General features: G+C 39.3%; 1 protein-coding gene across 1 annotated transcript in view; it reads right to left on the bottom strand.

Annotated features, from left to right (window-relative positions):
• The window catches only part of grid2 (glutamate receptor, ionotropic, delta 2), a 535,908-nt gene extending 515,384 nt beyond the window's left edge, over positions 1 to 20,524 (bottom strand). The window contains exon 1 of the mRNA XM_062417751.1: positions 20,437 to 20,524. Coding sequence (XP_062273735.1) covers positions 20,437 to 20,524 — 88 coding nt within the window. The remainder of the gene's footprint in view (positions 1 to 20,436) is intronic.
• Positions 20,525 to 24,257: the final 3,733 nt, after the last annotated feature.

Below are 24,257 nucleotides of genomic sequence, written 5' to 3'. Positions count from 1 at the left end.
GTACAATTTAATGTATTCCTCCATTTGATTGCAGTGATTTACAGGGATAGTTACATTACTGTGAATAGCCTGTAAAAAAAATAAAACATTGAAAAAAATGTTAAACTATGAACAAGGCAAAAAATATCATTATCTTAGACTGAAAATGATGAATCAGTCCTGGGATGCTTGTACCATTTATTAGCAATAGTCCAGTAAGGCATATCAAGCTGGTCTGTTTCGTTGGCATCACATTTGATGTCAATGACAGGCCAGCAGCACCTAGCCTGTACAGTATGTTGGCAAAGCTGGTATCACACAACCACCTCATCGGGTCCCATTAATGTCCTGCCAACACAGATGAAGGGAGAGATTTACCAGTCTCATGGAATTGCTGTCATTGACATTGGTGATAGTATTGATGGTTACATTCACTGAACAGCTTCCAGAGGTCCGTTAGAATGACACATCCAGGAAAATATTATTATTGTTTTTTATAGTTGTCAAAAAATGTATGTCATGATCAACCTGTTACCTTTGTTATTTGTCTGCTGTCCAATAACTTCAATATAATACCTTATAACACCTTATAATAATAAATGAATTTGATAAGGAAAAATACTCTTACTTTTACATTTATGGCTGCTTTTGTAAAGCTGTAAAATGTAAATAAAATGTACCTGGACGGAGTCATTGACACAAGGGGCTTTATCATCCAGTGAGGTGATTACCTGTTTTTTTACATCATAATCATCAAAAATGTTTTGAAAAAAAACATCTCTGCACATAAATATGTGACAAGTGCGTCGGTGGAAGATGCAACTTGAAAACAATGAGAAGAACTCCAGCACACTGTCTTGTTTACTGCTGAAAATGAGCAATAAGTGAAGCACTAAGTGAGGCGTGAGTGTGCAGGCGTTGTTCTCATTGTTTACATCATAGTCACAAAATGTGTTTTCAAAGTCATAATCTACAGCTTAGCTGACGGTGTGCTGAGTAATTAAATAAGATGCTCTGGTATGGTTTAAAAAGTCTGTCACTGCATGTTCCTGCTAGCCATGACTACGTAAAACTGATGCATTTACATTTAAAAGCATTTTAAATCAAACAAACCACATAAAGCCTGACATTCAAAGCCTGGAAGATGAGGTGTCATACTCAAAATTTGTTTTCACAACGTTTTTTCCTAAGTATCTCCGGGAAGAAGAAAAGCTGTTCTATTAGGCTGACACCTGTCAAAAAAACTGTAAAGTATTGAGCTTTACAGCTTTGTTCTGTTCTTTCCTGTTTATTTTTCTGTGGTCAAAACAAGTAATTGCCTTATATTTATAAAAACAGAAAAAGGGTTTCAGCCTATGTAGTCCCTATGGTGATTCTCACTATAATTGAATGGTTATATTGACAGTATACCAGTAATATATGGCAAACACTACATGCATGACGTTGATACAAAATCACAGTTGAACCAAAACATTTCGGCATGACTGTAAAGCAGAACCTCACAAAAATTGCCATTGCATTACATGAAAGAGGGACTGCATGTTGTTGCCATGTTTAGGCTTTCCACCCAAGGACTACTACAATCACTATCTATTGCATAACAACCCAAAAATACAGAAACAGCCAAACATGTTTTAAGGCCACAGCACAAACACACTCTTGCTTCTTTAAATAAAGTGCATATCATTGTGACGGTCCCATGGCCCATCTCTAGTTTTCAGCAGCTCATTCTTATTTGTTTTTGCGCAGCAGGTACCTGGAGGGGGAGACCTTTAACACCGTAGTTGGAAGCACCTGCTGCCAGCCTATAAAGACTGTTCCTTTCTTGGTCGTCTCTCTCTCTGCTCCGCAGCGTATTTGTCATTTTGTGTTCATTCGCTCAGCATCTTTATTTTACATACACACTCCACACTCATGCACACACATGCACTCAGCACTGATTTAACTGATGCTCACACCTCATGGTGTTTCTTAGTTCGTTTTGTGTTAACTAAACCGTTTACTTTGAATAAATCACTTATTTTTCCCTTTAGCCGGCATTTCCCTCTTTGTTTTGTCACGGCTTTAGAGCCGGGTCGTGACAATCATTTACGGATTTTTGGGTGGGGAGGACAAAATCTTTCCCATCTTTCTTCCACTGCACACTGACTACTAAATCAACCAAATCCACTCAGTATCTTTTGCTGTAAGATGACAGCTAGTGCTATGTGCAGTACAGCATGAGTAGAGAAAATCACTTTGCAGTGCACTACAATTTTCTTACTTCCTTTTTTTACTAAAATGTCCTGGCTTATACGTGTTTCCCACTATAATGTACAGTGAAATGGTTAGCTACCTTCAATCATTTCTCTCAGCTTGTATTTAAGTCTGCTTTTTGTTTCCACATAAATTTGCTGAAACCCACAAAGAAGTAGTACTGTGATGACAGGATCAATACAAACATAGTGCATACTACTTAGCCCCAGAGGCTGATGACTTTTATTCCAAAAACTTACAGATATTTCACCAAAGAAAGCATCATTTTAGGTACATTGTTATGACACTCACAAATAGACATGCATTGATATTTGATTGTTTTTACAGTTAAGCAGTAAAATATAAATATAAAAAATATCTTCATATTTCACAGATCACTAACATATACATCTATGTGATGGAGTAAAACAACACCAGCACATTTACCTGACAGATGTTACAGACAAATGAACGGGTCGTATTTGTCCTAGCTGACAAAGCTAATAAAGGCTATTCAACCCCCAACACCAAACTCCATTAAAACATTGGCAAAGTGCTACTGTATAGCATCAACTGGGAGAGGTCATTACCACAACTGACTGTTAATTCTTGTCAAAATGAAAATTTGTCCAGTTCAAATCGCTGCATCAATACTGTTCTGACAACCAGAAATGAAATGGGAGTATGAGCAATCAAATAAATCTGCGGGGATTAGCAGAGCTTTTAAACAGTATTTCAAAAGAGCTGACTACCTAATAAGCTGCTGTATGGCCACTTCCCCCTGGAAAGCATTATGTTGGCTCACTTTTCACATTTGGTGTAAATTCTTGTTACTACTGTTCCTCTCCAGTAAGGAGTATTTCAGGAGTGTTGTAATTTTTCTCTTGGGAAACACAGACACACACCCCCGCATACTGTATTTAGTCACAGGCATAGGCTCTATCTGCACACACACACTGACTTGCACTGTACACATTTTCATAATGGTACACACACATGCACGCACATTCATACACACTGTACAGAGCATTGTGCACTGAGGTGACCCGTATAGTACTCACACATACAGTATGAGAGCATGCACAAATGCCTGATTTGGTTTGACTGCAAAGTAATGTGCTGGGGTTAGATGGCTGTCCAGTGTGTGCATAACCCTCGGCAACTACATGGAGATGGAAAAATAAGACTGTCTGTTCTCATATTCTGCTTCTCTACTGAGCTGTATAGCCAGACAGGACGGCCTGCGATAGGAGTGGAGTGTTTGTGTGTGTCCGCTGCATTAACAGATGACTGCCAAAGTCTACCATTTCTAGTGTGCACTGTACATCTGCTATGTATTTTCTTCCACACTGACAGACGCACACAGAACATTTGCACTAATGCTATTTTATCTATTAATCAGCTGATTCATATTTCAATTAATTTGGTCTATACAATGTCAGCATCATAGAGCATCATAATTCACTAAAACCCAAACAATTTACTTGTCAAAAACAGCCGGCAACCTAAAGATACTTTGTTACGGTTTCATAAGACAAAGTAAAGCAACACATCAGCTCATGTAGAAAACTAGAACTAGGAAACGTTTTACATTTTTGCTTTAAAAATGACTAAAATTAGTCATTAACAACATAGTTTCTGAAACTGACCAATTCTTTCTGTCCTTATCAAAACCCATCTGACATTTGTTTTATCACTTTTATCACATTTTCATTCACTCAAATCCCAAAAAAGATGTAAATATCTGACAAATAATGGAAGCGGGACACTTATAACAAATGCAAGATTACACTTTTCCATTATAGCCATAGTAAGCCTTGTTGTAATGCTCCAGTCTATATTGTACTACCTTGATGTTATACTAAACAAGGAAATACTTTGTTGATATCATGTAGCACATTTATATAACTTCATATAAACAGAACACACATGGTCATGCATTAATGTCACAGCTCTATTTTTTGGTAAAAAATCAATTACATTTTAGGGATGTAGGTTGACTTTGGACTCTTGCTGCCTTGAAACCACCATACATATTAATTCACTCGTGGTCTCCCTCTTACCACTAAATCTTTTCCTGAATTACAGCATTGTCCTATTGTGCATGTCCTGTTCTAAGCTCTGCTAACTCCCTTAAATGTGTGTATATGTCTCTGTTTGAGTTATTCATGTGTGTGTGTGTGTTAGTGTGCACTATAGTTTCTGGATAATGACAGACGATTTGGGAATGCAACACAAATCAGAGTGACCTTTCCCTACAAACATTCATATGCAGAATACACCAACAACGCCCACTCATACTTTCTACTCTCTCTATGTCTCTCTCTCTCGCACACACACACACACACACACACACGTACTTACACGTCAGACACGTACACACACGTACACACAGGTCACCGGAAATCAGTGGAATTAATAGGACCAAAAACAACAATATCCTGACGATTAGAGCTGGGACCTTCTGACTAAAGAGGATTTGCAGCTTAACTTTTTAAGATTTAGCTAGGCTACAAGACTTGCTCAGGACCACAGTGTAATTGAATAAGACATTTGCATAAGGATTACCAGTACCCAGCTCTAATTCTTTTTATTCAATACAGCAAAGAGATATTTTCAGTCAAGTGAATAATGGTTAAAAATAACAAAGGTAAAGCAAGCACGCACAGACACTCTCACCCCCTCACTACAATGTGCTTTGAAGGGTGAAGAGAGTAAGCAAAAAGAAGAGATTCAAATTACACTTAATTTCATGAAATCGCCTTATGACTTACATTATGCTGTCCTAAATACAGATATATTAGTGGGGATTTTACTTGGTGCATGTAGTGTAAACGTGTTAAGGGTCCCATCTCCTCTTAAATGAGGACAACACGTTGCCTGAAGTATGAAGCATTCCCTGAAGCTATAAACACAAAGGCAAGGCTACACTGCACGCAACAGTATCCTATAACTTCTCTTTTTATTGCAACTATCTGCACCAACAAAGATAATAAATATATAAAAGGGGCAGTACAAATAATTAAATGCATCCACATTAGTTTCGATATAGATTTTGAAAAGAAACGTGAGAGGAAAGAACAACTGACCTAACCCTTGTTAAATCAGAAAAAATGTGTAGTTACCCTTCAAGAAGCTGAAGCAATAAATAATGCAATACGTGTAAACAGTATTTCAAAAGACCCTTTTTCTGTCCCCTACCCATTAAGCTGTTCTTTATTGTTTGTCGAGTCCATCCTCTCTGTGTCTGGATGCTACATTAAACAGAAAGACTGAGTCAGCTGCAGACTGGCTCCACAGTGACAGAGATAAAAGGACTGGTCAGTCTGCATTTCATGTCAGCTGAGAGAGGGAACAACTCTCCCCAAAATTCACCCACAGTCTTTTCAATAAACATTAACAGAGATGTCAGAGATGAAATAAGACCAAATTTAAAACAGATTTATGTTATTTAATGCAGCCAGACATTCATGAAAATGTTTTTGTTGACAGAGATTATTGGTGATAGGCCACATACTTTTTACAGATACAGCCTGGATAAACTATTTCCCTGAAACCGAAGCTGGTGTCAAGTGGACATTCCCTTCAAAATGTTAGCGGCAGCCAGCGGAATTTATGGTTAACAAATCAATATTCTGAGAAAGCAAATGCATAAATAAAAGAGACAGTTATGAATTATTAATACAAAACATAATTTAAAAAATATTACTACCATACAAATTTTCTTTCAGTATTTGTGTTACAACCTTTCTAGCACTAAACATACCTCCAAATATTACAGTATCCTGCCATTTGCGGTTAGATTGCTTTATAAGACATCAGACATTTTTACATTTCCAAGCAGGAATAGAAGAAATGTAATTAATCACTTTGATAATGGCAGCTTCCTTTCCAAGGGCCATGGTATTGTGGATAATGGCTTCCTGGGACACTTAAATAAATACGAGCCAGCATTAACGTCATTAGGTGCACCTGGACTTTTCCTGCTTTGACAAGTCCAAATATCTGCTGTGAACAAGTGTATTGAAATCTCTAACAGCACAATGTTATCATCATTATGATGATGATGATGACTATGGCAAATATGGATACATTTAACCTATTATTTATCTTCTAATTTGAATCCATTTAAGTTCTCAGACGAATTTTGTAGATCACTCAATCAGTCACTCCTTTTTCTTTTTTCTTTTTGTGTGGTGATTTAAACATTTTACATCATGAGACATGATCTGGCTGATAGCAGAAACAAGGCAAGTGGACTGAGAGAACAAGTTAAAGCAGTTTAATTGGCAGATCGAACCAGAAGAGAGACGAGCCCAAGGAGCCTAAACTATTTATAGTCTATGATTTTTTTTAAGGTGGCATCTATAGTAGTAAGTGCACACCAAAATCTCTCTTTACAGTACATGTCTTTGAGTTTCGGGCAACATGTCCTAGTTTGGCCTCCTTCTAGGTGAACTACACAAAATATTGTATGTGACAGCACTTCTAGTAGTAGTATAATATTAGCATTAGTGACGTTGTAGTGTTTTACATAATAACATAATAAAGGAAGATTCAGAGGAGGCAGTGACTCAGACAATACTCACAGTATAAAAAGGTTACTGTATAAAATTATTACATCTATGAAATCTTCTGTCTGATGGTTTCCAACACTATGCATTATGAATAAGATAACAACTAGAATGTACTTAAGATATTCTCTGAGAACAACGAAAAAGAACAAGAACCCCAAAAAACTAAAGAGGAGCAGAATATGAGCTTGATATGGAGGAAAAATTTAGACTTTAATAGATTTCCTTTCACTGTAGGTCAGCAGACGGTTAAAAAGCCTCGAGTGAAGAAAGTGCATGTGTGGGCAAGAGGGGGCTGCAGACCTAAGAGGCTGAGACAGTGAAGTAAGGGAAAAACAATTGAAAAGCAAAGGGGAGTGAGAAAAAGAGCCCAGAGTGCTGTCCACAGCCAGACAGGTTCTAATGAGTCTGTCTCAATAACAGATTCCATTGTACAAGAAGCGCTGGTTGTGTTCGAGTTTACTTTGAGGTAAGATTTATGTTTAGGGTTTTCCTAGGTTGAAGTCAAAAGGCAAACATTTCTTTGTGATGCTGAATTGTATTTATTTATTTATTTATTTTTTTTTTTTATTTTATTTTATTTTATTTTTTTTGGGGGGGGGGGGGCAAAAGTACAATATACGGAAAATATGTAGTTTAAAGCAAATTAAACTGTCATTAAAAACTACATTTTCTCCATCAATTGTGAGACAAAAGGTTGGGCAATATATCGATATTATATTGATATCTTGATATGAGACTAGATATCGTCTTAGATTTTGGATATCATGATATGGCATAAGTGTTGTCTTTTCACAGTTTAAAAGGCTGCATTACAGTAAAGTTTTTTTTATTTTTCTGAACTTATGAGATTGTTCTTGCTGTTAAATTATTTGACTTTACCCACTAAGTCATTATATCCACATTACTGATGTTCATTTAAATCTCATTGTGTAAATAGTTTGTGAAAGAATCAATAGTCATCCCCACAATATTGTCCCAATATTGATATTGAGTTATTTGGTATTGATATTTGATTTTGTTGATATCACCCAGCCCCAATTGAGCATGTACATTATCTTTAAAAAAACCAAACAATTCTTGTGTGATGACTATCTGTAATAGAAGACGAAAAAAAAACATTTTGCATGTGTACATAACACATGCAACAGCCAATGCACATTTCCCAGGAGCTACCTGCAGCAGCCAACATTCAAACCATTTAATCTGGATGCTGTAACTATTACAGTGTCTGTGTAATCAGCACAAAAAATGCAGCCATAATCAATATGCTAGCCTCCTTGCTACCATTGCCTGTGGCATTCATTGCTGTAAATAACAATGACATTTTTATTCGACCTGCTTTAGGATATAAATTTGTAAGCTATTAAAAAGCTGTGAATTATGTCACATTGGAGGGCAGCTGAGAGACAAGGACTTGTATTTTTATTAAGGGCTATGCACAACAGCTATACTTATACACATAATACCATGTATTGTATGGGGAAATACTTTATTACATTTATATTATGCTAATAATGTAGCTATAAAGTTTTGAGTTATGTCACTGTACAAATATGGGACAGTGAAAAACAAACAACAACTACTAAAGGCATGTCTGATAATCCACCAGTATTATTGTTAGATCTATTCTCATCACGTAGTGCTGTTTGAATGGCCAGCTCAATTCGCCTGCTGTTACTGTATGTCCAACATATTTATTATTACGTAATGTTCTTCGCAAATGCATTCAGTGTTGGCATAAATCATTTTCACACTGCATCTTTTAGCCTCGGGATCTGTGCTGCTGCAACCTACTGCATGATGCTCTGCATGGATGCACATAGAGGTAGTTTGACAATAGTAAACATGCAGAACAATATGTAGGAGGGTACGTGCTTAGCTTTTATAACCCTGAGGTAGGATACAATACTGTGAAATAAATAAAGAGGATACACTCTATTCATTTGGAATGTATTTGGAATGCATTGTTAGACGCCTCAAGAGCAATGAATGGATGAGCAGGTATTGTTTTTATCAGCTGTTCTACCTGCACGTGTACAGGGACACATGTGTGCACAGGGATAACACAATGCATATTTTCATTGTTTCTGTGCATGTTTCACCTTGGTTAGCAATTAAGGACACTCACAATGAATGAACTAAACCATGTTTGTTAAGGGTAAGAACTCCATGGAGTACCTTTTAAAAGAAGGTCTTAATGGCAACCAAAAAAAAGTGTGAATGTGTTTCACATATTCAGGACTACACTTTGGCTGCAGTGGGTCATGTAATGAGGGTTACAGCTGCAGAGGGAGGCTGCAGTCTGTGAGTCAGGCCAGCCATGACTAACGTGCAATTGGTTTGGTTTAACCTGATACTGTGGTACAACGCATTACATCAACAGAACAGAACGAGTCAGCTCAAGCTCTCACCTTTATTCTCATTTCTGATTCAAGAAGTCGAATCATAGTTTATTCAGGTTAATATAAGTGACTAACAACAGTAATCTAATATTGTGGGCATGTTCCTTTGAACGTGCAAACCCAGGAGATGATTTCAGAATACAAAAATTCAAACCATATGCTAATATCTGCTCTTACTGATCTCTTCCACTCAATTTCTTGATATTCTTTTTTTCAGACCCTAAAGGAGCTCTCAGTTGAAAGCTACAATCCAGATGGGCACATGCAAGCAGCTTTGTGACGTGTTGCCAAGTGTGTCAGACAAACAAACAGCACAGTACGATTCCATGACAGTGATTAGTAAAGTGTTTAACACCTCTCAGTTCCGATGCCTGTTTCTGTAATCACTGACAGCATATTAAACATCAAGGGGAGGTGGAGACAAGGGGGAGAGAGGAGAGTGATCGTGGGAGGGAAGCAGGGAGAGGGAAGAGGAGGGCCAAAAAACAAGTTAAGACACAGGTACAGATAAAAGAGGGCAGAATTCACATAATAAAAATAAAAGGGTGAGGCTGAGCCAAAAAAAAGAGATAGAGAGAGAGAGAGAGAGAATAAATGATAAATGATAAAATGGAGCAGATAGGGTGAGAGGAGAAGTTGGATAGAAAATAAATAAGAGTAGATATAAAACAGAGTAAGTAGGAGAATAAAAATCAAAACCATGGAGGAGATAATGCAGCATAAGAGTTCCATGAAAGCACGGAAGAAAAGTAAGCATGACCAACAACAGACACAGATCAGAAATTCACTTGGGACTGTGATGAGAAGAAATTAACTAGTACTCAAAGGGAACAAAAGCACATGCACACACACACTCCATCAATTTACAATAACATATGTGACTGCAGACAGTTCAAGCAAAGTTCAACAAAAAAAAAAATACAAGTCAGCCACAACTGTGCCATACATCTGGGTTTATGTCACATCTGAACTTAGTATTCACTTATTTCAACAATTTGTGTTATCTTTTTCTGTGTGCGTTTATTCCTTTCTGAGAAAGCAGCTGTTTTGTCCCATGCAAGTGTTGCAGTGGCTACATTAAGGGCCTGATTTACTAAGATCCCAAATAGTGGGTACTAAATTGCGTGCACGGTGCAATAGATTGCGCGTGCCGTTTGCGTGCGTTTTGTGGGTGATCTACTAAGAATAATTACGTAAATGAAAACAGGTGCAACGGGGTGGAGACAGCAGTATTTAAATGAGGGTTTTGCGTGTCTTAATGGAGAGTTTGGACGAGCAGAAAGCGCAAAATGAAATGTGATCAGGTTCTAGTGGAAGAGGTTAACTAATATATTGAGTTATAACAAAAACAAATATTACCAGAAAAACCGACACATGGGAGAGTATTTGTGACAAAGTCAATGCTGTTAGTAAAACCAAAAATATTCCACTCCAAAATTATTAACACAGGTGGAAAAAATCCATCCTGTGCATATTCTGTCATTGTGCCTCCGTCTCCCCCTCTCCACTGTGCCCAGTGCGCAGCCGGTTAATACCTGCCCTTCAAAGGTTTTATTTATAGACGCAGTTAGCGTCAGAAATAATACCTTCAGGTTTGGTAAATCACAATGCGCGTGCTAAATAACATATTTGCATTTTCTCCTCCCTGTATTGTGTGCACTGGGGTTGAAACGCCCCATATTACATATTCATTATGGCAAACGTACTAAATGGACAGCGCGTACTATCTTGCACAGTTGAAAGACGCAAACCTCAGTGCGTTGCGTTAGTAGATCAGCTTGTACATTTTTTGCGGGTGATGTGAAGTTTGCACACGTTTCTACACACGCAAACCTTAAACAGTATTTAAACAGTAAATCAGGCCCTAAGTGTACACTCAGTTATTTGGTATTCTGGATACTCTAGGATTCTTTATGTAACATCAACAGCAAACACCTAGACTGTCACTCTCAAGAATAACATGAGAAAGGGCACCATAAGTGTACTGTAATCTCTATAAACAGATACAGATAGGACAAAAAGTTGATACTGAAAGCCTTCTGGTTGTAATCTGTTAGTGGTCTGAGTAGTATTGACCAATCACTTTTGAGCAGACTTTGGTTTCATGCAGGTACACAGTCCATGTTGAGAACAAAATAAATGGAAATGCATTCTCATCAGATATCGACAACAGATTAGCTTTTTAAAAAATGTATCGGTAATTCGTATACATATAAATTACCAGTCAAAAGTTTGGTGTGTCCAAACTTTTGACTGGCACTGTATATCTTAATAGATATTTGCCAAAATGTCATCTGCAAATAAGAGAAAGTCTCTTTTCTCTTTTCTTTTTTTAGCAACCATTTTGTTGTATTAAAATGCCAAAAATGAACATGTTCCACGTTCTGATTGTTGGCCGGAAAAAAACAAACATTTGAAGACGACCCCTTAGGATCTGAGAAACTTGGATGGTTATTTTTCACTGTCTGCTGATGTTTTACATACCAAATGATTAATTGAGAAAATAATTGGCATTCTAATCGATAATGAAAATAATTTCTTAATTGCAGCCCTAAAGAAAACTGAATCTTGTTCATTTTTGGCATCTTTGCTACTCTGTGGGAGTATTGTGAACATTGGCAGTTAAGGTGTGATAAAATTAGGGATTTAAAACCCTGTGTTTAGTACTAATAAACTGTACCAATTAACAGGCATGATCTTTTTTGATGTGACAAATTAATTAAGACAGTAAATCTTCCAATTTTGACAGGCAGAGGCTATGCTGTACGGTGCAACGCATTAGAAAATACTGTACCAATATTCAAAACACAAACTAAAAGAAACTTCTACATAGATTTCTGTAGCTGTTAACTTTCTCAGAAACCTTGGGCAATTAAATATTATTAATTGTATTTCTTGTTAGGTTGTAATTTTACTGACCTACACAACACTTGGCTTTACATTTCTACTATTTGAAAATATTATTTAAGCTCATATGCTCATTGTGATAGTGGAACATTTAGTTGATTTCTGTGTGTGTTAGTGGGTGGAGGTGGGTGTTCTTGAAGCCAAAGTGAAGCAAGATTTAGTTTTCAGTGTACTCATATTTGAAAGGCTCCAGTACAATGATGTTCACGGCCAACTATCTCCATGCTTTACTGTTCAATAAATCATTTAAGAATTACTGGAGGAAGGATAGACTTGGCTTTAAAAGAGCTATATATGTGCAGATTTTTTTAACCTGTGTGTGACTCTGGTATTTTTTTTCTGTGCCTTTGTGTGTGTGGAAGTGCGCATGCTTATTTGCCCCCATGTACACTGTAGAAGAAACTTGCCAATTCCATGCTTTCTGTGTTTTATAGTGCTATGAAAAAGCAGTCTGCCCATGACTGGTTGTAAAGAAAATATCTCAGAGATAAAGAGGCACTTTCGGCAAGCTGGCATTGACATACACGCACATGCATGAAGACCCATAACTACACACCCGCACTAGCAGGCGTGTGCCCATACACACATAGATCAGTCAGGAGACAAGCTCACAAACATGCATTTTGAAATGCATATAAGTGCAGGCAGTGCGCACGCTGCTTAATGCCTACACAAGCTTACGCACATGCAAGCCTGAGATGTTCCACACAAATACAGCATATACATTAAACACATTTTATGCACATCTAGGGCACCCTGTGCCCCAGTGGGGCACAGCACAGATTGTTGCAAGACTAAAACAGCATTCGTGTCAGCAAAAAAAAAGAGTGAAGAAACAGCAGCTGTAAATATTCACTCTACTGTAAGAAGTAAGAATGTAGGCAATAAAGAATGGAGGAACACCAGACAAGGACATTTACACCTACATAGAGAATATATACATACAATATATGCCATAGAAATGTGTAGAAATGTGTGCGTGTGTGCTTAAATATAATATATTATGGTGCAAAATTGTGTTCACTGACCATGTTCAGAAGCACAAGTCTATTCTATTCCCGAATTTACTCAATTATTTTATCCAATAAACACATTTTACTGGATAAAAGAATTCATAATATTCAGTAAACTCAGTCTATATACTAAACCAGGCCTCTGAAGTGGTTGCCGTTTGTGTGAAAAATAAACTTCCAGCCACTGCAAGTGTTTTTCTGCAATCAAAGGAAAAGGAAACATTGGCCATAAAAAGAAAATGTGTGCACAATGTAAAGAGTATAAAGCAAGAGCTCTTACATTTTTACAGTGTTACAGTGTTGGTGTCTGCGCTCTATATGCATGCATTTATGCTCACAGGCACTGTTTAAGTCAACTTTTACAAAAAGAAAGTTGACAGTTGTTCTGGTGAACAACACAGGTTCTTGTCCTGAAATGACATTAGGCGTGTGTGACTCTGTATGTGTCGATTGGATAAACACAAACACACAATACAATCATCCAGGAACAGGGGCCTGTGTTGTACAAGTCCTTCCCAGGCCATCTGGTCTGTTCTACCTGCATCGCTGACTGCTGCGGTGAGATGAAGCACCTTCGGCAGGTCTGTGCTGTCTCTCCTCACCTACATCTGCAGTCAACCTCAGACAACCAATCATACTTCTTCTCACAGCTACCTGTCAGTCTATCTCAGCTTCAGTAACGCACACACATATTGTCTCTCTGTCTCTGTGGCCTGGTTAAGGGTTCTGCCTCAGTGACCAAGTAGAGACGTCAGAACTGCTGTCTGTCTCTCACCTTCACAAGAGGATGTACAACAGTCTCAAATATCACAAACATACAAAAACGAGACACACAGTTTGCTACACTGTGAATCATCGTCGCACACACACAAAAAACCAGTGTACATTCACACAGAAATATGAGGTGCTAAATCTTTCCAGTCAAAGATAGCATGGGCCAGCACATCTGTCAGCATTCATTGATACATAACTCAAAAGATATGAAGCATTTAATACACATAGCCCCCACTTTTCTGAATCGGTGCATAACTGCAGATTAAGATACACGTGGCCACACACACAAACAGAAGTTGGTAGTTCAAAAGAAGAAGCAGTGTTGACAGCTGTGAAACTCGTAGATAAAACCAGGCAGGAACAGCCATTTACACACACTGAGATGTTTAGAAATCCTTCTCCATGGAAAAGACAAAAATAGCACAAGTGAAAGAAAAATTAGGCCATGCTAGGACAAGTCTCCCTCTATGTCTTTCTCCCCACTACCCCCTCCCCCAAAAAATAATCGAAACCCCTCATTCTGTCTTTCAACTTCCATCTAAATTACACAAATCATTCCCTCCACTCTCCTCTCTCTCCACTGTTTAGGGACAGAAACCCCCACACACACTGCATAGATTCAAAAATCTCCTTGCCCATCCTTCATTTCCTTCCATGGCACCTTAACTGAACTGAGCTTTTTCTCACTGTTCTCTCTCCTGCATTTTGCAGAACATCAAGTATTAAAGGTTTTGTGAAGTCTTTTAATCTGTAACACAGGACCATCTGAGAAGTTGTGCATGGAAACTGTTAGGGAATGGGCAGACACTTTCAAAAAGATACTTGTCAGAATGAAGTGTCTACAATGTAAGAAATGACTGCAGAGATAACACAACCTGTTCGACTGAATCCCTCACAGAATCCACTTTTCTGTGTTTCCTCCTCTGCTCAGTTTCCCTCTCAGTATTCCTACATCGTCACAGCACAGGAAGTACTTGAGAAGTTTTGCACAGCTGCTTTTTTCAAAATGAGATGACAGCAATGAATCTAATTTATCAATGATTCAACAAAAATCTGGACCAGACATTATTTAGTAGTACCAAATGGTAAAAACTGATGCACATAGTATGAGGTGTTCTCTCATGCATTTATTTACAGCGTGTCCCATACAAATAAAACATAAATGAAGCCAACTGAGTCTTTTACAATGACTTCAGGTATAATAGATAGAGCCTGCAAGCAGATCAGATTGAAAGAGAGAAATTGTGGCAAAATTGGCTCTCTCAAGAATTAACACACTTCCCTCCATTATTAATTGCTCAATTTTATAGCCTTAAAAATGCTGACTGAATCAAAGACAAAATAAATCTAGTCATCCATCTTTTCCTCTTCATCCATTCAATTGCTATATTGCTTTGATCTAGCCAAGAGCAAAATAGTGAGGCAAAAAACATAACAATTGAGGCATCTGTAATATGTGGCTTTGGTGAATAAAGACATAACGTCACATGTAGCCATTTCATATTCATTTGAATATTCCATGCCCTTGGCATTTGAAATGTGTGAACAGCTATGAATGATAGTAATCTGTTGGCTCAGACCAAGCTTTAAAACTCATGAAGTACAGCCTGGACAAATCCAATACACTGTAAGTGATTGGTATGCGTGTGCCTGAAAGAGAGAGAGAGAGAGAGAGAGAGAGAGAGAGAGAGAGAGAGAGAGAGAGAGAGAGAGAGAAAGAGAGAGAGAGAGAGAGAGAGAGAGAGAGAGAGAGAGAGGCCAAACATTTGAATCAGGCTTTCTCACTGGCTTCTCTCACTCATCTCTGATGCATGGTGAGCCAGTGGATGCACTCTGACACACTGCATGGCTAAAAACCAGTGTGACTCTGAAGTGAGGACTTAATCTGGCTGTATAAATCACAGTGACTGTTTGAGCATAACTAATCAACAGCGCACAGAACACATACTGCCATACTCTCTGTCTATCTGTATATCTCTCTTTAATACACACACACACACACACACACACACACACACACACACACACACACACACACACACACACACGTGCAGAATATATACGAGCGACCCTCATAAAGCAGAGGCCCATTGCCATGCAGCACACGATGCCGAGAGGGCTAACAGGCAAGCAGACTCCCCCATTCCTTCTGCATGCTGATCATTAGTGAGAGAAAGAGGGACAGAGACAGGGATGAGGCAGTAGTGCCAGCTCCTCAGCAGCTCAAATTACATTGAATGCCTGGACAGTGGAAGATGAAAACGTCTGCCAGCCACTGTTGTTAATATCACAGTAATATTGGTAGCTACATGATAGATGGTACAGATTTGTGGTAAAAACAAAGATGACAACACAAAGTATAGTTTCTATTTTGTGGTCCCTGTATTTACTTTCTGTCTTCCATCCTCTTTGATGACCTGCAGAGTTCCACAGGGGTCCATCTTGGGACCTCTCTTGTTTAGTGTCTATATGCTTCCTTCAGCCCAAATCATACAAAATAATTAGGTAGCCTATAGGAGTGTGACAAATAATCGATTTGAATCAGAAAATCGGTTTTGATTGAAAGATATGAGTGCATTAGATGGATCGGTCTAAATGTAGCATGAACAGGCCAATGGCCCAATTACAAAGTTATGAATCGGTTTATTGTAGCTGCTGAAATCTCCGGCTGATGTAAGAAAAGCCCAGACTCCAACCACTTTTACACTGCCTACTCTACCCTGTAATGGCTAAAACTTGTCTTTTAAATAGCATCCATTTAATCTTTTCCCAACAGAGCTTACACGGGCAAGTAGGAATTTTCATTTGTCTTGTAATGTTGGGTAATGCTTACATGCACAAGAGTAAACAGTCTGTGTGTGTGTGTGTGTGTGTGTGTGTGTGTGTGTGTGTGTGTGTGTGTGTGTGTGTGTGTGTGTGTGTGTGTGTGTGTGTGTGTGTGTGTGTATGTTTGGGGGGTCTGTCTTAGGCAGTGAGATCCCACATAAATATCAGATCAAGAGTAGAATCAGTAAGAAGAGGGGATACAGCATATGGGTTCATCACAAGGTACATCTGAAATGGGAGTATTTTTTGTTATTGTATCTTTACTATTTCACTTTATTTGAACTGCAGTAGTTTACTTTTCAAGTATGTTATCTCTTCATGTCAGTTTTGCAGTTTTTAATTGTACATATTTTACCTCTAGTGTATTTTATTAGTCTCTACAGCACTATGAATTGCCAGTGTATGACATGTTCTATACAAATAAAGCTGCCTTGCCTTGCCTTGATATACATCTCTCTTTGCCTGTCTATCTCTCTCTCTCTCTTTCCCCCATTCCATCTTTAGCAGCAACAAAGAGATTAAAGAGGGATTACTTCTGGCAATGTGATGTCCCTACTGGGTATAGTACTTTTTTTTTCCTTTCTCATGCAGTCCTAAGTCAATATGATGCACACACAAAAGCACACATAGACAGGTCAGTATTGAATAAATAAGAGAGAAGATGGAGTGGAAAAAAACCCACTGAGAGTCTATACGGATATAAATGATATCATCTTGCAAAACGTTAAATTCTGACATGCAGATACCACAATATTGTACATGGCTTCTACTTCTCTAACTAAAATAAAGATTCATAATGCTTCTTCCTATACGCGTTTCGACTTTAAAAGAGAAGCATTGTTTTTGGGGTGATAGCGTTTTATTGTGATTAAAAGTAGTTGCGGCTAGCAGGGAAATGAACTATTGATTGGAAATAAGGTGTAGAGGAGAGAGAAAAGGTGCAAGGACTGAAATCACATCAGCCAACCGCCCAAACTTATCCTTTGTCCTCTTAACACACGCAAACACAGATGCTCACATACAGTTGCACTTGTTTATCCGGGGGGGGGGCGGTGGGGGGGGTACCAATGCTTGAATAGAGTTGTGACTAACCAGGAATAATTTAAGCCAACCAATAAACTACACACTGCCTTCATTGTCTTTTCTACTAATTGGAAAACACTCACTGGCCTGGTTTCCACTACAGGGTCAAGGAGGAATAGCTGGGTTTTCTCATTATCCATGTCACTAAACTTGCTCCTCAAACATATATCTGGGATTTGTATGGATTATGTTGCAAACTGGAGGTGATTTGAGAGATTCTACTTCTGTAAATCCCATGTCTGTACAGCCTAATTTTATCCACTGACTAGTCTAACACAATTCCTCACAATATACATCTATCCACCTTTATTCTTTTTTTCCCTCTGTGTATAAATATAGACAGACTGACAAACACATAAGCGCTGAATAGGATTAAAGGGCTGTTTGTTGTTGAGTATGCTGTCTCTGTTTGTATTTTCTGGGCACTGATCAGTTGCTTTTGGCTAAAATGTTGCAGAGACTGACTAAATATAAATATGTTTTAAATATTCTTATGTATAATTTAGTCTTTATTCATTGTCTCTCCACAGGCAAGATCATCAGTCAGAATACATGTTATTGCCGAAGATATGTGAGTCTATACTGAGAAGCTAGATTAAGTGAGACACCACGTCTAGAATCTGCATTATAGTCCCTGTTAGCTTAGATAGAAAGAGTATAGACCAGGCAGTATACATATAGAGAACCTTGACCTAGTTTCAGTAGCTGACAAGAACTTCAGTGCAGTGGACCTACATAGCTGATGGTCTGTCTTATTCTTGGTGAGAAAAATGTATCATAAGCAAAGAGTCACATCTCTAACGCTGTTATCTAAAGCAACTTACAGTCAGTGAGCAGGTACGGTTTCAGTGTCTTGCTGTGAGACACTTGTAGAACAGTTAGCTGCTGCTGGGATCAAACCATCCAGTCAGAGGGTGATCTGTCTAACCAGTGGATTATACTGCAGCCCCCCTCAGTGCCAGAACCACAGCATACAGCTCTATATGTAGGATGAGGCTTCTGCACACTTGTAACTTGACAAGTACTCCTCAAGTCTACAGTAGCTGCTGCACTAACGTATGCTATTATTACCTTCCCATAAAAACATTAACAATTTGGAAACCAAACTACGAGTTCATCACTGGTAGTGTATGTAATATTTGGTTTGATTGGCATGCCACCATTTTCCATTGCCTGCAAATTAGATGATTCACATTCACTCCACAGTCAACTCGACCTGTGTTAATCCTATTCATTTGGCCAAGCTGCTGTTGTAAGTCTGATATGAAGCACCCCCTTGGTCTGCAGCCCAGAGAAAACCTCAGACTGATATAGCTCCTGGCAGACTATGTCCAGATAGCTGCTAAATTGGCCTGGGGTCTGCTCTGTAAATCAGCTGGCCAGGGTCTAGATGGATCAAACTGGCCAGTCCTAACCGGCTGCCAGCATAATGCAGTAGGTTAGATTGATGGGTTGTTACATGTGTGTTTGAGTGTGCACGAGTGTTAAAATATGGATCTGGTCTTCGCCATGTGCATAATGCAGTCACAAACAGTTCAACATGGACAGGTGCTTATCTTTGTGTGTGTGTGTGTGTGTGTGTGTGTGTGTGTGTGTGTGTGTGTGTGTGTGTGTGTGTGTGTGTGTGTGTGTGTGTGTGTGTGTGTGTGTGTGTGTGTGATTGGACGTCATTCTCGAGCACGGACCTACACACTGCTCTCTCTCTAGTCTATTGCCCATTCGAGGCCACCGAGTTGTGCAACGATCATGTGTGCCCACCACCACCTCGCGTCCTCATCTCATCCTGCAAGATACGCTCTCCAGCGTCATCATTCTCTCTCTCCCTCCTTCTCTCCCTCTCTCTTCCAATCTATAGCCGGAGCCAGAGGCGCTATTACACACCGCCTGCAAGAATACGCTCCCTGATGTCGAAATCACACTCAACACGACAGTGCCACACTTTGCCGGTGGTGGTGGAAGGCAGAAAAGACGTTAGGACATAAATGTCTTTTTTTCCTGGCACTGCAGTAGCTTACGATGGAAGGTGGTAATGCCATTGTGCTTCAGGAAAATGTAAGTAGAAAATCTGCTGCAACCCCGGATAATCCCTCTGCCATGCAGGGCAACATCACGCCATCCCAAACCACCTGTTTTTCACACAGCCATTATATATGAAAATCTGGAGATGCGTGGTACTCAGCAAGTGCAGATCCTTTAGTTTGTATTCCCTGCCTTCATCCATCAATTAATGTGTCTATTAATTGTAACCACCAGAAGTAAACGACTACAAAGCCATTATCAGGGGCATATGTATTTAATGAATGCTCAATAATCGTCCAACTCAACTGCAAACTTAATTTGCAACGGTTATGCACAATGGCGCATAACATAGACTATAGGCACATACAAGTTCGTTATTATCCCCAACAATTCAGCTTGAAAATCTATTTAAAGTGTGGTGATTCTGTCGTGAATGCAATAATCTACATTCATAGAAAATCCCCACTAAATGGCAGAGGGCGTCAAAGAGATCGTCAGCAATGCTGCGATTCAAGCAGCGCAGCGCATATCAAAGCTGAAACCTCCAATCTGTTTCCTGAGAGACGCACAGAGAGCCTTATTGTGGCCGAGAATCAGATGAGAAAAAGCGCAGGAACTCACCGATGTGGATGATTGAATCAGAGAGCGTCGACTTCCACTCCTGGCTCCAAAAAACGGCAATGAGCAACATAGCCGAGATAACTTTCATGTTGTCCAGAGATATCCCCCCCCCAAAACCAAAGAAAACCAGAGCTCTCTGGGTGAGAGCGAACAGAGTTCAAATCCCGAAAACCGAAGCTTTAGTCCATCTGTAAGGCGGTCAAGGAAATTCCCTGTAATCTCTGCCTTGATATGTTCTTCTCTTGACGTTGTAGTGTGATGCTTGTCTGTAGAGGAAAAAATAAGTAGGAGATTCCCGGGTAGTCACGGAGTGATGCCCTGTTGAAATTCCTCCCAACGTTAAATCATAGTCTGGGCGAGCAGAGGGGCGCTGAGCCGCAGAGAAAACCAACCGCATCCAAACGCCGACGCGTTAAGACGAATTGAGGAGCTGGGTGATGTGGACGTTCATTTCAATGAATAAATCTGTAACTATTCGACAACAAAAGGGAAAACCTAGTTATCTTGAGATGCAGGTCTTGTTATAATGACCCGTGATTCCCAGCCTTTCCGACCTGGCGACGCAGTTCCCCCCCCCCTGCACCAATCACCAAACCACCAGCAGCAGCAGTCTCAGCGGACCAAGCCAACGGCCAAAACTTCCATTTTCCCCAGGGGCTTTTTAATTTTCCTTCACTGAGCCCGCCTTTAGATATCACCAACGCCAGAATACAAAGAGAAACCAAGCGACTTTTGTTGGAGGGGAAACAAATGCCAAATGATGAAAAGCCTTGTCACATGGCATTAAAACGGAGAGGTACCATATTCCGAAATAGTCTCTAGTTTCCTGTAGAAAGACCGGGATGGAGAGGGTTCTTACACATACAATGAAAGAGAGCTCCAAAGCCACTCTTCTTTTCTGCGCCAGGAAGGGAAAATGCAGGCTAGGCTGTTTGGACAAAAATTAACAGGATGCGCGCAACGACACTCCACGATCCGCACTCCGCACTCCGTATGCGGGTACTCGCGTTAGCCCCTGCACGCAGGGTGAAGAGGAGGTATGCCGCGTCCGTGTGGGAGGGAGAGAGGGAGAGAGAGAGAGAGAGAGAGAGAGAGAGAGAGAGAGAGAGAGAGAGAGAGAGAGAGAGAGAGAGAGAGAGAGGGAAGGGAGGGAGAAAGAGAGAGAGAGAGAAGGGAAGGGAAGGGAGGGAGAGAGAGAGAGAGAGAGAGAGAGAGAGAGAGAGAGAGAGAGAGAGAGAGAGAGAGAGAGAGAGAGAGCGAGAGGAGACCCAGGAGAGAGAAAGAGGCAGCAACTATGAGCAGCAGGGGCGTGCATCTACTGTCTGGCATTACTTTGGAGAAAGAGAGCGACGAGATGTGCCTGTCAGGGCGGGCGGGGGGATGCAGAGGGAAGTCTAACGGTGAGACAGACAGATGAGGAGAGGGGAAATCTGCCAACCTTACCTCTGCCATGATCAGCTCAGGCAGACATCCACCAGCTATCCACTCATTTCAACTGCAGTAATGGAGGTGTCTGTTGGTTATCACTCATGATATATATAGTGATCTGGCTCATCAATTGAGGACTGATTTAACAGTTTTAGCAGTTACTCATGACAATGACCCTCTCTGATGGTGTTTGATTTGACGGGAATCCTGCATCATCATCCCATTAATCAGTGCTATTATTCAGTTTACTCACATTTTACTCTATCCCTCCATCTTATCTCCGTTTCTTTAAAAATGATTTTCCTTTCCAATCATCATTTTGTCTATTTATGCACACCCTCCACTCATCCATGTATCCATCCCTGCCTCCCTGAAGGGCGACAGTCCCCAGGGTTCCTCTTAATCTGCCCCAGACCTTGGATTAGGGATTAGGAGGGCTGATAGCCTCCGGCTACCATTGGACTGATTGTTGTGTATGCATTCAAGGAATGAGAGATTAAACTGACAGTGATACTGATGCTGTGAAAGCTGCCCTCACTTCTCCTTTTTTGAAGATATTGATTATTAAATGTTTATATAAGCACTCACGTTGAAGGGGAACATCTTTTGTTCAGTGAGTGAGCTGTAGCTGAAAAAACGGGAGATAATAAAAAAGGAAGATAATGTGGGGAACAAATGGAAGATGAAAACAAGATAAAATACTTAAAGGGTACAAAATCCAATGTTCGAGATTGCATCAAAATAAAATGAAAGATGTAGTCTGGATATCAGTGATATTGAAGAAATGACTGCTGGACCCTGGGAGAAGACCGCATAGCATCGATTTTTCACTTTTTGCAGATTAAAGATGTTTTTGTTGTACCTATGAAACATTTTTAAACAAGTTAAAAGACCTTTGATTGATATGCATGACTTTTACATCTTTCATTACACGCACACACACACACACACACACACACACACACAGAATGTACACACTGACACACACACACTACTTGAATTTATGGCACTCAAACATCCGTACTCAAACACTCTCACATTAACTTTCTATCAGAAATAAAACTTGCATAATTTGATATGACTAATTCATGAAAGCCATCAATAGAGAAGACTCAACCTTCTGTTACATTTATCAGAATTTAGTATCGTGAATTAACCAGTAACATACTGGATTCTTCTGTTCGTTAAATATAAAGTAAGACCTTGGAGTTCATGTTTAAATGTCTGACATGTTGGAAAATATTTAGACTGCTGCTGAGCAAAGAGACTGACAAAGTGTTACCATGATCGACACTCAGACGATTGCATCCCTGCACAGCATAGTCCATCTATTTCTGGAAATCTCCTATTTCGACCTGACGGCCGCTGGGCACTCAGACCTCCATATCTGTCCCCTGTGTTGGCTGAGAGTTTATCCTTCACTGTAATCCCTCTATCAGTGGTGCACTAGGAGCTGAGGACAGTGTGGATATTGATGAATAGGTATATATGCTGTGAGACTGCGATCAATACACATACACACGCATTTGACATCAGTAAATAGACTTAAATTGTACATATGTGGAGGTTATTACTATAAGATTACAACTTCTGATTTCCAAAATGCCCTGTTAAGATACAAGACAGCAAAATTCACTGATGAACTATGGACTATATAAACCTTAAAATCCAGTGGGAATGTGGTTTTTCACATTATAGCGGCAGTCTTGTATACTCGATAAGCTCATCCTCTTGATTATTTACCTCTCTGTTTACCCAACTGCCATTTTACTTTCTAGATAATTTGATCTTGTTTAAATGAAAACATTATAGGACTAATCCTTAGTCCTTATTGTAAGACCATTTAGGCAATGGAAGTTTTACATTGTATTAAGGCCTTACAGAAATATTTTATTTTTGCAGAGCACTGTCTAGTATACTGAGTCCTCTGAGGATCCATTGTCACCAATAGCTTTTACTGTTGATAACTGTAAACAATTAAAATGGCAAAATTGGTGCTTAAAAAGTAGAATTAACAGAATTAACACAGGTAACCTCTCTGTCACACACACACAAATGTACAAAGTCTGCATTTGCAGCATACACAAAGGAGAAAGTGTATCATACGTCCAGTTGTTTCTGTTAAGCAAAATTAACAACTAGGCTTTTCATCAATCTCAATCATTTTCAGTGTATATTTCTTTTCTTTAATTAATCATAGTCACACATATAAAAAATACAAATTCCCATGTCAGTGTGCTAGTGATCTTTAAGGTGCTCAGATTGTCTGACCAACAGTCAATTGTGACTTTAAAGACTAACAAAGCAGGTTGACTAAATGTCTTTCCACATACAACATTTGTACAACATTTTAATATTTAGAAACCTGCATTGTTTGTGTTTGTGGTCTTCTT

The sequence above is a fragment of the Scomber scombrus genome, chromosome 4 (assembly GCF_963691925.1).
Source record: "Scomber scombrus chromosome 4, fScoSco1.1, whole genome shotgun sequence".
Lineage (NCBI taxonomy): Eukaryota > Metazoa > Chordata > Actinopteri > Scombriformes > Scombridae > Scomber > Scomber scombrus.
The sequence above is the reverse complement of the archived record's forward strand: the minus strand, read 5'-3'. Positions and strand labels throughout refer to the sequence as shown.